General features: G+C 41.1%; 1 protein-coding gene across 2 annotated transcripts in view; it reads left to right on the plus strand.

Moving 5' to 3' along the window:
• The window catches only part of DIP2C (disco interacting protein 2 homolog C), a 472,428-nt gene that overhangs the window by 396,800 nt on the left and 61,447 nt on the right, over positions 1–14,181 (plus strand). For both annotated transcript variants that reach the window (XM_065397990.1, XM_065397991.1), the window contains 6 exons: positions 795–875; positions 4,066–4,189; positions 5,348–5,469; positions 9,267–9,378; positions 9,509–9,618; positions 9,905–10,035. In XM_065397990.1, the coding sequence (XP_065254062.1) occupies positions 795–875; positions 4,066–4,189; positions 5,348–5,469; positions 9,267–9,378; positions 9,509–9,618; positions 9,905–10,035 (680 nt within the window). The remainder of the gene's footprint in view (positions 1–794; positions 876–4,065; positions 4,190–5,347; positions 5,470–9,266; positions 9,379–9,508; positions 9,619–9,904; positions 10,036–14,181) is intronic.

Consider the following 14,181-nt stretch of genomic DNA (forward strand, 5'->3'; position numbering starts at 1 on the left):
TTCCACTCTAGTCTTCTCAGTGGAGAGAGTAATTATTAGAGAGACGAGTTGGGTAGGGTGACCAGATGTCTCGATTTTATAGGGACAGTCCCGATTTTGGGGGCTTTTTCTTATATAGGCACCTATTACCCCCCACCCCGTCCCGATTTTTACACTTGCTACTGGTCACCCTAAAGTTGGATGAGGTAATATCTTTTATTGGACCAACTTCTGTTGGTAAGAGAGAGTAGCTTAAAGCTCTTCTTTACGACTGGGAAAGGGACTCAGAGTATCACAGCTAAATAAAAGGTGGAACAGATTGTTTAGCATATGTAATGAACCCTCCTTGTAAGAGACCATTCAAAATGAAGTGGCCAGTTAACACCTCTGCAGTCATAGGACAAAATAGATAATTATTGTGAGATGGCAAACATACAAACATTAGTGTTTTTTAAAAGTAAGTTAGGGAGGGAGAAACGTTAGAAGTAACTTTGAAACTAGAGCCAGGCTTAGATCCAGAGATACTATTCAGAACTAACTTATTGCTTTGAAAGTGCACTGAGTAAATCATACTTCAAGCAGTAATCTTAGACTCTAAACAGGTCTGCACAATTCAGCAAGAGCATGTTGCCCTAAAGATGAATGATGCTGACAACATTCAACAATTTACTGGTTACTGATGTTGATGTATGAACATATAAAATAGAAGCAAGAATGGGGTGTATAAAGTGGAAATAAGAAATTGCTTCCTATTTTTAAGAAAATTAAGAAAAAAATCCATAAAGTATCATGATTATCACTCTGTTTTGTTTTAGTTCCTATTCCTCTCAGAAGTTTTACAGTGGAGAGCTCAAACCACTCCTGACCATGTGCTTTACACGCTACTTAACTGTAGGGTAAGAAATTCAGGCGATTACTTTAAAAAGTTACCTTGTGGAGAAATGCACGCTGAGAGACAAACTGCATCAGCTTGCACCAAGACTGTATGTGGCTCAATCTTCAGATATTTCTGCTTGCATTAATGTTTAGCTGCTGTATTTACTACTCACTCATGGGGGAGGAACAGAGAATTATCGCAAGTCATTATCAAATGTGTGCTCTCTGCTATGTTACATACCCACCTTTGTATATTCCTACCCCATGAATTCACACTTGCCGGGAGTGTTGACGAGGCAGAATATTTACATTCCAGTAGAGGGAGGCGTAGTTCTTGATGTTGCTCATAAGTCTTTCTGCTCAGTTAAAGGAATTGTTCTGACTGTCCTAAGAGACCATGAATTCTTCCTTAGCTGAAATAGTGAATATTGGGTATGAGATTAGGCCTTCCAGGGAAAATGGAGGAGGGGGAGATGTAGGGGGAAATGGATCAGGACTCCAAGGGCTGTAAAGGACCTCTAGTAAATTAATCTGCATGCTTATGAGATAAGCATGGTTTAATTTTAAAGCATTTAATTAGTCATCAAAACCAGATTGTATGCTTCTGTGCCACAGAACTGTATTGGTCCATAGTATAAAATTAGAGTTTTTCTAGGATTAGAAGATTATGTGATTACTGTATATACTAGACCTCTGCCCTACATGTTTACAAAGTGCCCTCCTGTCTATTATATTGGTATCAAAATGCTGTTCAAGATTAGAGTGGTCACCCTTAATCTTGCTTATTTTTCTTTAGATAACTAGCTAGTGTTATGTCACCATTTGCAACTTTACAAAAAATGGTGAGGCAGCTTTAATTAGTTACTTATGGCAAATGGAGAGCTTCTGAGATCAAGCTACCACTGTGCATCCCAGGCAGAATTTGACCCTGGAGATTGTTTTCTGTTTTATCTTCAGAGTAAGGGCTTGTCTTCACTACCAGGGTAAGTCGACCTAAGTTACGCTACTCCAGCTACGTAAATAACGTAGCTGGAGTCGACGTAGTTTAGCTCGACTTAGCCCGCCTTCTTCATTGCGCTGAGTCGACAGGAGACGCTCTCCGGTTGACTTCCCTTACTCTTCTCGGAGAGCTGGAGTACTGGGCTTGACCGGGGAGCGCTCTGCCATCGATTTAGCGCGTCTTCACCAGACCCGCTAAATTGATCCCTGCTGCATCGATTGCAGTAGCGTAGATCTCCCTGTAGTGGAGACCAGCCTAAGAAACAAGTACATCATGGATGAGAGAGACTGATTCTGATGAACACATTCCCTCACATTGACTAAATCAGACTATTGAAGTCAGACCTTAAGTAACATGCTCTGCCTGTCTTGGGAAAACAGTAGGAAGAGCAACCAGCCGGTAGGAAACACAGTGAGGAAAATGAATTTGATGATGATAAAATAGTTTATCGTTCCTTCTATGTGAAATCAATTGAATTGTGAATCTCGATTGCTCTGTTAAATTTTTTAATCTGCTCAGTTTACTGTACCTTGTCTCGGTAACATTTGTTTTAAATTTTTGGAAGTAAATAAATATTGTGTTTGTGTGCGAGATGTTTATGGTGAATAATAATTCATTTCTTACCAATCAAGCAAAATGCATGTGTTCCCTCAACTCTTCTTGAAATAGAACCCCCTGTTGCTTTCCTTCATAATAAGGACACTGAAAGGATATTTTTACAGGTCATTTTTTGACTTATTGTTTATCTTATAACCCAGTAGAAGCCTGAAATGTAAATGTTTCCTTACCACTCTTTTTTTTCTTCTTCTCAATTTCTTCAGCTTCTCTGTTTTTTAAGTGAAGTTAGTGCTTGTGAAAGGGGCCACATATGACAGTACTGGAAACTGAAATCCTCTTTCTCCAAAGAACAGGTACAGCACAGGCGGTAGCAGTGCAGGCCTTCCCCACGCTGCCTCATCAATTTATCTCAGCCCAGGCCTAGAGAGACCACCTCTAGGGAAGTTCAGTCTCTTTTCTCGCTCACTGTTAGGCTTCTCTGATGAGACTGCCAGCAAGGGTGTGCATTGTGGTGGTCATTTTTATGATATAGACCCATTAGGGGCTATGCCAAAAACAGAAAACTCAGCCGGTGTAGACCACTACAGTCTGATAGCCCCATGTCAGTAGTGACCCAAAGTTAACTTCTATAAGAACAGGTCATTTGTTCAGGTGAGAGGCTGCATAGCCTAGTACCTCTTCCTGAGCTCTCTTTCCCCCCATCCCACATGCCTAGTCTGTCACCCATGTGCAAATAAATAACTTTCTTTCCTATTTGGTTTATATGCATGTGCATCTTTGTTCATAACTTATCTCTTCCCCCTCGCATGTGTTTTCTTCCCTTCTGGCTTGTGTCTCTTGTCTTCTAATAAGTACTTCTAATGTGCCATCTGGCTTAATTCCAGTGTGCAGACAGTGAAGTTAAGTTTATAGGAATACTCTTCTGAGACTCTCGTTATGTGTACACTGCCAAAAAAAAAAAAAAAACCCTCAAACAAACAAAAAAACAGCACCGAGTCTCAGAGCCCAGGATCGTGCTACAGGGCTAAAAATAGCAGAGTAGACATTCCTGCTCAGGCTGGAGCCAGGGCTCTGAGCCCACCTTTCCCTTTCGCCAGGTTTCAGAGCCCAAGCTCCAGCCCGAGCAGAATGATTGAGCTACTACTTTTAGCCCTGTAGCGTGAGCCCTGTGGGCCTAAGTCAGTTGACTCAGGCTCTGAGACTTGCTGCTGTGGGCGTTTTTTCCCCCAGTGTAGACGTGCCCTTACTCATCAGACTACTGCAGAATTTTTGCAAAAATGTGCTTTACTGCCTGCATGTGGGAACAGAGCAGGTATAACCAAGGGAAGCAGTGCTGATTATATGGTCATGATATTACATTGTAACTGATATATCCTTAAGGTGAGTGATTAAATCATTGCTTTGGGAGGAGTGTATGGCGATTGGGGGTGGGACGTATTCACATCCTTGACAAAATTCCTTTAATTTTCTCCAGCTGCAGTTTGGTATGAGACTGAAGGTTTTCCTATTAAACTGTGTGGCTATTGACACTCTCTCTTTTTTTTTAAACATCCTGAAGAAAGCCTTCAATCAGTAATTTATCAGTTGGGGAAGGAATACTAGAACTCAACCTACAACCTATTCTTCTGACACTAACTTATTTCAATATGCAGGGAACAATAGCCAATTCCCTAACCTGTGCCCAGCTACATAAACGAGCAGAGAAGATAGCAGTCATGCTGATGGAAAGGGGACACTTACAAGATGGAGACCATGTGGCTTTGGTCTACCCACCAGGTAAAGAACTTATATCGTGGGGACCCTAAAAGTTCTGACTTCGCTGTTTTTGTTAGAGGACTTTGGAAAAATAAGTCACAGCCATATGTCTAAGCAGTGGTACAAGTAGAATTTATTTCTTACCAGTACGTTGCACATAGGCAATTCATGGGAGGGACACAAAGCTAAAGGGGGGCATGTGACCTCCCCACTTGACCCCCCCCATGTAACTCTTCCGTGCCCCCAGCCCGGGGTCCCTGCGCTCTCTCTGTCCCTTCCCCATCCCACGTTACCGAGGGCAGGCTGTGTCCTCCCGCTGTGCCGGATACAGACTTCTGAACCGCAGGGCTCTCTGGAACCGCAGTGGCAAAAGGAGCAGAACGTGGGGCCGCCGCTCCCAGGAGCCAGAGCCCCACACCGGCAGTTCCTCCAGCACGGCTGTATCGGTTCTGCCCCCAGCCCCTCCCCTGCCCCAGCCCTGTCCTCCGGCTGGGCTGTACACACCCCAGACAGGAGATGCAGCTGCGTGGAAGGGCTAGGGGCGGGGCTGGGGGTGGTACAACCACACTGGAGGAGCTGCTGGCGTGGGGCCACCCAGCAGCCCCATGTTCTGCTGCTTTGTCTTTCCGGTACAGCATACTGGCAATAAACATCTTAATAGTATGGCGGACCGGACTGCCCTACTTGCACCACTGTGTCTAAGGTAAAATGGGGTGGGAGGAAGCAGAAAGTACTTTTAAAACAAAACTTTGAGGGTCTCCTTAAGCACACAGGAGGAGTGAAGAACACAACCCCTCTTGCTCTTTGTGTTGAAATTTTCCTTTAAAATGCTGTTTTGTTTGTAAATTTAAATTGGATAGCCTATTTAATCAACAGTAATTAAGCATCTTCACTGATAAATTGGTGATAATAAAACTGAGCAGTTCATTTGAGTGATGACATGTAGTTTAAACTTTTGGGCCTTCTTTGGTATTTCATGCGTAAAAGAACAGCACAAATGAAAGTAATCAGTGAAGCTTAACAAATACTGACAAGGGACTGAAAGAAAAGTCTGTTAAAGAGCTTAGTTGCTCATTTAACCTTCTAAGTTACTTCAAAGTAGTATTTATGCTGACATGGGTGTCTGTGATTAAATTATTTGATTTTCAAGTGAGGATTTTTGTTTTGTTCTTCATGCAGGAATAGACCTGATTGCAGCATTTTATGGTTGCCTGTATGCGGGCTGTGTGCCAATAACCGTTCGACCTCCACATCCACAGAACATCGCAACAACATTACCTACAGTGAAAATGATTGTGGAGGTGAGCAGACATCTGGAAATCCGCAAGCAGTCTAAACAGGCAGTGGACTAAAAATAGAAAATTAAAGTGCTCTTTAGAAGTTTTTCCATCAAAGTTAGGAAAAGGCTACAGGTTTTATAACATGGGTTCAAACTTCATGTCACAGGACCTGATCCTGTACAGTACCACAAAGTCAAGGGGAGCAGGGAATGTTCAACACTGCTTGAAAGCATGCAGCACCCACACTGTCACAATCAGATGAGAGCGTATTTACAACCACTTCTTTCAAAGACCCATGTAGACATGTTTTCCAGTATATGACTCTAAATCAGGTATCTCAGGATTATTGATATTATTATTTACACTGACTTAGCTTAACTGTTTCAGGTTAAACAGTTAAAGTTGTTTAATGTAAACTGTTTTCAGCCAAGCTGTATCTGAAACTCCTGCACCACGTAGTTCTTTTTACATGTTTGTAAAAGCCTTTTACAAATTTATGGTTACAAGTTGAGTTAGCGGCTCTTAAACTGACTGGGGAGTAACAGTTTAGAAGTTACATTGTGGCCAGGCTTTTACCCAGAGGGGGATGACATGGATTTTTTTGTTTGTTTGTCTTTTAGTCTTAGTCGATTTTTGTTCTTTGTTGCACTGATATTGCATTGACCACATTGGTGCAGGAAGAGTGCGTAGGCTGGCCTCTTATGTATGATGTTGTTTTCTACTTTATTAAATGGCACTCTAGTTCTCTAACTCTCTGACAAGTAATCCCACATGTAGAGCCCTTGCAGATAGAAAATTTGTATCCGCATCTGATCCGTGATCTGCAAACGGAGTCCCCAGATATAAAGCGGAGATCCACAGATTTGCAGGGCTCTAGGTATAAAATTTGGATCCACATTCATCCTCAATCTGAAAACATGGTCTGCGGATATCCACAAATTTGCAAGGCTCGACCCATTTGAAGTTAATGGGACCACTTACAAAGTAAGATGTTACTCAGTATGAATGTGGGTGTTAGAATCTGGCCTGCTATCAGCAGATTAATGGGACCATTATTATTTATTATAGTGATGGCCTTGTGTTCTCTTAAGATGTTTTAAAAGTGAGCATATGCAATAACACTTCAGTGATCCCTCAGTCTCTGATAGCCAAGATTGACCAGGAGGGCTGCTAGGGCATGTCTGTCTGGCAAACCTTCAGGTGGATCTAAGCTGTCTCATGATCATTTAGGTCTTTTCAACAGACTAACTTTTTAAATAAAGATTGAAAAATTGCCAGCCCTACTAATGACAGTTTGACTTAGAGACCTGTCCTGCTCTGTTTCACCCAAGGATTCTCTCTCATTTTGAAGAGGAGTGACCTTGTGGAGATTAAAATATCGAGGCTGTTGCCAATACATTACTGAGTTTCTGCTGTCCTAGGGAAAAATCCTGCCCTCCCAGTACCATCAGCTCAACTCCTTTTGAAGTCAGTAGCAATTGCTTCTGAGAGCTGAATTTGGCCCATAGAACTGTGCTTTGCAGATGCCTACAGAGTATTCAAAGTAATCAAACATTACTGTGATCTAACTATATTGTGGCTAGAGGTCTAAAAGACTATGGACCAGACTGTGCTCTAATTGGATGGGGGAAACCCAAGCAGGGTGGCAGGAAATGGATATTGTCCCATCCAAATTGAGGTGGGTTTGCTGCCCATCCATCAGGGAGCTAGCCAGAAGTTCAGCTCCCCAAATTCGGTGTCTCTTGGGACACCCACAGGGGTCAGAGCTTCTCCACTCTTTCCTGAGTCTCCTGGCTAACGTAACATGGTTCCTGAAATACCCAGCTGCCCTTCTGTTTTCCCTCATTCAATGCTTACACTTTGGCCCAGCCTATACAAGGTAGTACTGAGTGAGTGAACATTATCTTGGCTTGGGATACCACGTTACATGTTGTGAGTGAGCGATACTGTCAGGAGCCCTGCCGCCACCCTTCTCCACTCTGAGCCTGATCTGCACTCAGTGTCCACAGAGAGAGTTCATGAGATCTTAGGAAGTGGAGGAGTCTATAATGTGGAGTCTGTTCCTCCCTGTCCCACATGCACATGTTGTCAGCCCTGGGACGTAGTGTGCTGCAGTGCTTCTCACCCAGTCATACATCTACGCCTGGGGTACGCAGGGGTCTTCCAGGGGATACATCAACTCATCTAGTTATTAGCCTGGTTTTACAACAGGCTACATAAAAAGCGCTAGCGAAGTCAGCACAAACTAAAATTTTGTACAGGCAAGGACTTGTTTATACTGCTCTGTATACTACACACTGAAATGTAAGTACAGTATTTATATTTCAATTGATTTATTTTATAATTATATGGTTAAACATGAGGAAGGAAGCAATTTTTCAGTAATAGTGTGCTGTGACACTTTTGTATTTTTATGTCTGATTTTGTAAGCAAGTAGTTTCTAAGTGAGGTGAAACTTGGGGGTGCACAAGAGAAATCAGACTCCTGAAAGGGGTACAGTAGTCTGGAAAGGTTGAGAGCCACTGGTGTGATCAGTATGATTACTGCTGATAGCTGCTAATTTCCTCAGCTCACGTGGTAGAGCTTTTTGCATATGAGGCTGAAAATGTGGGGTTCAAGGATTGATTTCCTCATGTTGACAAAAGGTGGGAGTTAAATGTTCCAGTTAAATGATCCAAACTGTCTCTTTGGACCGAAATGGGAAAGTATTTGTACTAAGTTCAGTGCTAGAGTAACTCACAGTGAGTCATTCTCAGTTTGGGATTTTTCAGTCGCCTTTTTCTGCATGCTGGAGGCCTGAATAAGGATATCTGTTCTGCTAACAGTATTGACAGTAGTGCACAGAATGGTTATTACTTTGCACAGGTGTTGGGGCTAACAGCTTAAGGTGCAGTGGAACCAAAAGTGGCTGAGATTCCACAAAGAATACATTCATTAGGAATGCTTTCACTTTTTGACTTCTCTTCACAGACCCTCAAAGAGTGGGAAAGAAAGGAAAAGTGTTTTACATTGTTTCTGTGCTGTGATTTAAAATATTCAGTAATGTATTTGGGCTTTTGTATAAATACACTATATTAAATATTGTTCAAACAGTATCACGTTTCCTTTTGTAATGTATTTGGTAAAATAACTGCCCATTCTCAAACACAGAGAATCCTCCAACATATGTAAATCTAAAATCCTCTAGGGCCTAAAATCAAGTGTAGGCAAAGAGGAGATGGTAAACTGACTTTGTCACTTGAGAAATAACTGCTCTAGAGCTACTGTTTGAAATACCAGAACTCTCTGAAATGGAGCCCATGTTAAGTCTCTAGTGGTCCTGCAGCGAATCCTATTTGTTTGATTTAGTGGAGAAATCATGGATATGTGGCTAGCACACAGTTATTGATTTAATATGGTGAAACCACTGGAGCATTGCAAATGTAAAGTTGGGTTTTCATTTTATTAAAATATTCGTATAAACAAACACGTATTGCCTTCACTTAGGGAATATTCTTGTCATAACCTTCACTACAGGTTTCCCAGGATGATGATGTGTAGGAAAAAGTGTGATTTTTCCCTATTAATGCACCATTAATTTCAATGTAACAATTTGCTGCAAAGTGCAATTATTACTTGGTCTTGTAAAAGTCCTGTATACCCTCTGAAATTTCAGAGGTCTGCCTTTTTTGACATATGTTCCTGTCTCCTAATCACAGGAAATAAGACTGGTAAACTTACATACATACATACCCTGTTGTAATATAAATCATGGTCTTGCTCAGTTTTACATGTGAAGTAATTAGTGTTCTGTTTCCTTTTTTTTGTTAAACTCCCAGGTGAGTCGCTCTGCCTGTTTAATGACTACACAATTAATATGTAAATTGTTACGGTCACGAGAGGCGGCAGCAGCAGTGGATGTCAGAACGTGGCCTCCTGTACTAGATACAGGTAAGTAAGTATTAAAGCTAGAGCTGCCCTGTCTTGTTTTACAGTTGAACTTGTCATAGTTTAGAGATTCATGCAGCGAACTGCCTGTCATTAAAATAAGATGCACGTTTTCATTTTTTATTTATTCTAGATGACTTGCCAAAGAAGCGGCCTGCTCAAATCTACAAACCTTCTAACCCTGACACACTGGCTTATCTTGATTTTAGTGTGTCCACAACTGGAATGCTAGCTGGGGTAAAGGTAGGAATTTCACACTAAAAACAAATGTTCTTGTCATGTATGTAACCAAACAATTTGGGCACATATACAATCATATTTCATTGTAGTCTGGAAGATTCTAAAAAAATTTGTGGTATTTAAGAATTACAGGGTATGTTAGTGATGAAAACACGCAGGGAACTAAAACCCATTTACTTGTGTTGTTTTAACACGAGTTCCTCTTACTGATTTAAGGAATGGCAGTGGTTTGGGAATGAACCTGCAGAATAGCATAGTTTATCATTTTAATTACTGTCTTGTCTTCCAGATGTCCCATGCAGCCACTAGTGCCTTTTGTCGTTCTATTAAGCTGCAGTGTGAGCTTTACCCCTCTAGAGAAGTAGCTATCTGTTTGGACCCTTACTGTGGACTTGGGTTTGTCCTCTGGTGTCTCTGCAGGTGAGATTTCTCTTCAGACTTTTAAAATCTCATTTCCATTGTACCATAAAACAAAAGAGCAAGCTGACTTGAGTAATGGGAAGATGGTGGAGAACAATTAATACCTTTGTAACTAACACAGGCAATTGAAATTGCCAGAAGATATGTAGAGAATACATTTCATTCTACTCAGATGTGGTTTCAGATATTTAGAGTTTCTCACTTGCCCTCCTTCCCTCTGCTTATGAGTCATCTATTGATAGGCTCTTGTTATATTTATTTAATGAGAGATAGTACTCCAATGGAATTTCATTGAGAAGGTGCTGTCATCTTATCTTTCTATTTTGTAAGCACAAGTTTTCCTTGGAACATTTTAGGACTTCTCCATTTGGGACCTATTTAATTTTGAATTTTAAAGGTACATAAAGATGCATTTGATAATAGAGAGATTTTTGATTGTCAATAATAAAGCTGGCTGAAAAGCAGCAAAATATTTTCACAAAAAACGTTGAAATTTTATTAGCAGTAGTTAGTGGGGTGTTTATAACTTAGTTAACAGTTTTGTGGATTTCTGTACTCTAGGGATGGTGTAATGTGGCAGTAAAAGCATTCTCAGTAACTTTTAGCTTTACTTTAAGACATGTAGGTAGATGTAAATGAAAAACGATGTGCTTTATAGAAGAAAATTGAAAACATGGTACAGGGAAGATCTATGAAAAAGTAGCTGGAATCATTCTTTAGTAAGAAATGATAGAGCCTAGAATTAATATGTTTTGACACATTTCACTGAAAGTGCAGTGTTACTGTTTTAAAACCGTGCTGAAATTAAGGTAACTTAAGGCATTACAAATGATATAGTCTTGCATAAATGTTTTTATTGAAATTATAATTAAAAGTGAATATCCTATTGGAATCAACACTTTGTTTAGATGCTTGGAGCAGTACAAAATAAATAAATAAAAGTTAACGGTACAGGGACTTGTCTTGCACCAGATAATTATGATTTATGAGATGCATAAACCATGTGCTTGTTAGACTTCAAGCACATTATCTTAGCATAAGATCCACTTACAGCCTCAGAGATAGTTCTCTTATTAACCTTTTGGGAAAAAACAGCAATTGGAAAATATTTTTAAAAAATGATTTGTTCTGATTTAAGAGTGTTGCAATTACTATATTATAATCTGGAACTGATACACTGAGAATCATTATAGTACTTTAACATTGACTGTTCTGGTATAAAGCAACAGAAGGCATTTATCGGAGCTTGGACAATGAAAAATCAATGAGTCACTTTCGCTTTCAGGTTTTTAGAGTGGCAGCATTTTGGTTTCAACAAACCTTGTTTGTTTAAAAACAAAGTGTAGAAACAATTTTTGTTGAGTCTTGCCTTTAACAAGCTTGTTTTTACAAAATGCAGATCTTGGGCTAAATGTAAGCTGAAACAGTTCCTTTAGTTCAGGCCACTGCCATTCCCAAATAGGACATGTCTTTGCTTGGAGCTGTGGGTGTGATTCCCAACTCAAGGAGAGACACTCACACTTGCTGTCCTCAAGCTAGCATTCAAAAAAAGAGTGTAACCGCAGAAGCTACACTCCCAAGTTACATACCTGTCCAAGTCCTAGCACGTACTCGAGGCAGCTAGACCATCCTGCAGCTTGCACTGCCATGGCTGCACTCTTAAGGTCCATACCTTAAGATGTTATCCTAGCCTAGTCTTTTTGTGTGTGTGGTTTTTCTTTTCTTTCTTTTACGGGATCCAGTGTATTTGTTGGTTTAAACGATAATTGCTCTGATCTCTTATTTCAAGGTCTACAAAGGGGCTATATATTGCTACAAAGGGGCTAGAGCTGAAGAAAAATCATTTTGCAGAAATTTCAACATCTTGTTTTCATCCCCAATTGGTACAGAACTTCAAATTATTTTAACTTTTTTGCTAAACAAAAAGTTCATAAAAAATGTAGCCTTGGAATTGTTGAAACATTTTGTTTGCCTACTTTCTGTTGAAACTAAATATTTTGACATTCCGACATCAAAACATTGAATATTGAGTCACCTCAACATTAATCTGTGTCCATGTGAACCATCACAGTTCCTCATGGGAGTTGTAGTTCATGTGTGCCTTGTGCCCTTATTCTCCCTGTCCAAACTGCATCTCCCAGGATATACCATAGTGGCTCAGGCAGCGGGGAGACTGCAGTACAAAATAGGGAGATACAATTGGACCATGGGGCCAGGATAAGGGGGACAGATGCAAATTACAACTTCCATGAGACACCATGTCAGCTCAAACAGACGCAGATTAACGTTGACCTGACCAAAAAGGAAATATTTCCCAGTGCTGTTAACTCTCAGGAGTATTGTGATTTTTGGCCTGTGTTGGAGGCAGTCTTTCAATAAATGAGTAGCTCCAACCCTCATGTAAGTTTCAGTCTTGCCCAGAGGAAACCCCCCTCTAATTGGCTGCCTTCCCCACTTGCCTGCCTTTTTAGGGAAGAGCAACCAATCAGATGCTCCTCCCTGCCTGCCCTTCTGGACCTGAGAGAATTTGGATTCGGGACTGTGGGGAAAGGAGCAGCTAATACCATTTTCACAAGGGGGAAGGTTACAGAAAGTGGAAAGAGCCCAGCAGCTCAGGGCAGCTGTGCATCCTCCTTCCCTTTCATCTTGTGAAAAATGGGTCAGTCTGTTCCTCTCTCCATCACTGCAACACTAGGCTTGGGAAGGAGAAAAGGATCCTGCCTCAGCTGCCACTCCACACCTGGAAGGGAGGTGAAGACATCCTACAGCTCCAGAAGGAGCAGAGGTGCACAGAAGACAGAACAAGGAGTAATGGTCTCAAGTTGCAGTGGGGAGGTCTAGGTTGGATATTAGGAAAAACTTTTTCACTAGGAGGGTGGTGAAGCACTGGAATGGGTTACCTAGGGAGGTGGTGGAATCTCCTTCCTTAGAGGTTTTTAAGGTCAGGCTTGACAAAGCCCTGGCTGGGATGATTTAGTGATTGGTCCTGCTTTGAGCAGGGGGTTGGACTAGATGACCTCCTGAGGTCCCTTCCAACCCTGATATTCTATGATTCTAGGAGCTGGGACACATGTGGGGACAGGAATTATGTATGGCTGGCTGTGCACAGTTGATGTAGTGCTGGAGGGGCTGCTTAATTAACTGAAAGGTTGGGGGAGAGGCCGATTTGGGGCTGAAGACAGAATACAGAAATAATTATTAGAGTCTAGTTTGGGGAGAAGCTGGAAGCTCTGCGTAATTAGGGCAGCATTTTATATAAAGCTCTGTAATTTGATCTCAGTTGGATTGTCCACTGAGAGCCAAAATCAGCTTACCCTACAAATTTGGGACTTGACATGCACACAGTGGGCAGGGGGACTTCAAAAATGAAAAAGAAGAAGTGCAGTATAACCTCTCTCTACTCTTAAAAAACCTCATGATTTTCGGGGTCTGAGCTTTTCGGATTTGCCATACTGACTTTGCTTCAGTTTCCCTGATGGGCCATTGAACGGCGTCAGCAAAATTGATGTTTTCCTGCAGAAAACATTGATTTTCTTTTGGAAACCACATCTTCTGTCAAACATTTTGATCCAAAAATTCATAATCAGCTCTAATAGATTATGTCTATGTTATATGTAGAAAGCTGACCTGAGAAACCAGTGTGGTTCATTTTGCTGCGCAGACTTGACTTCCATCTCATACTAGTTGTTAGGAGTGAATGTCATTTTTAGGATGCTCAGTAGAAGCACTGCACAGCTCTTTAAGCATGCAGTTGAGCTCCTTAAGCATGCAGTTTACTCTTTGTAACTTATGTGTCAAAAGGTGATTGTTACTTTTAACATGCCACGCTTTGCCTCTGGGGGATATCTGGATGTAAAATTAAATATACAGATTGTCCAGTCTATTGTTGTTGCCATTAACTACACTACCACTTGCTATTCTAACAGAGATTCGTGGTCAGCTCCTACTGTCTTTATTTTTTAAGGTTAAGGGGCTGCAAATGGTAGCAATTCATATTGGATACAGAGCAGGCAGAGAAAATGGGCTCCTTTATGCAGTCTCTGAAATAAGAAACGCAACTTAACATTTTGAATTCAGTCACTTCAGCTATGCATATTTAATTCCTCCATTAACTAGGCCGAAAGAGGTATTCATTCTACAAACAAC

The sequence above is a fragment of the Emys orbicularis genome, chromosome 2 (genome assembly GCF_028017835.1).
Source record: "Emys orbicularis isolate rEmyOrb1 chromosome 2, rEmyOrb1.hap1, whole genome shotgun sequence".
In the NCBI taxonomy this organism is placed as follows: domain Eukaryota; kingdom Metazoa; phylum Chordata; order Testudines; family Emydidae; genus Emys; species Emys orbicularis.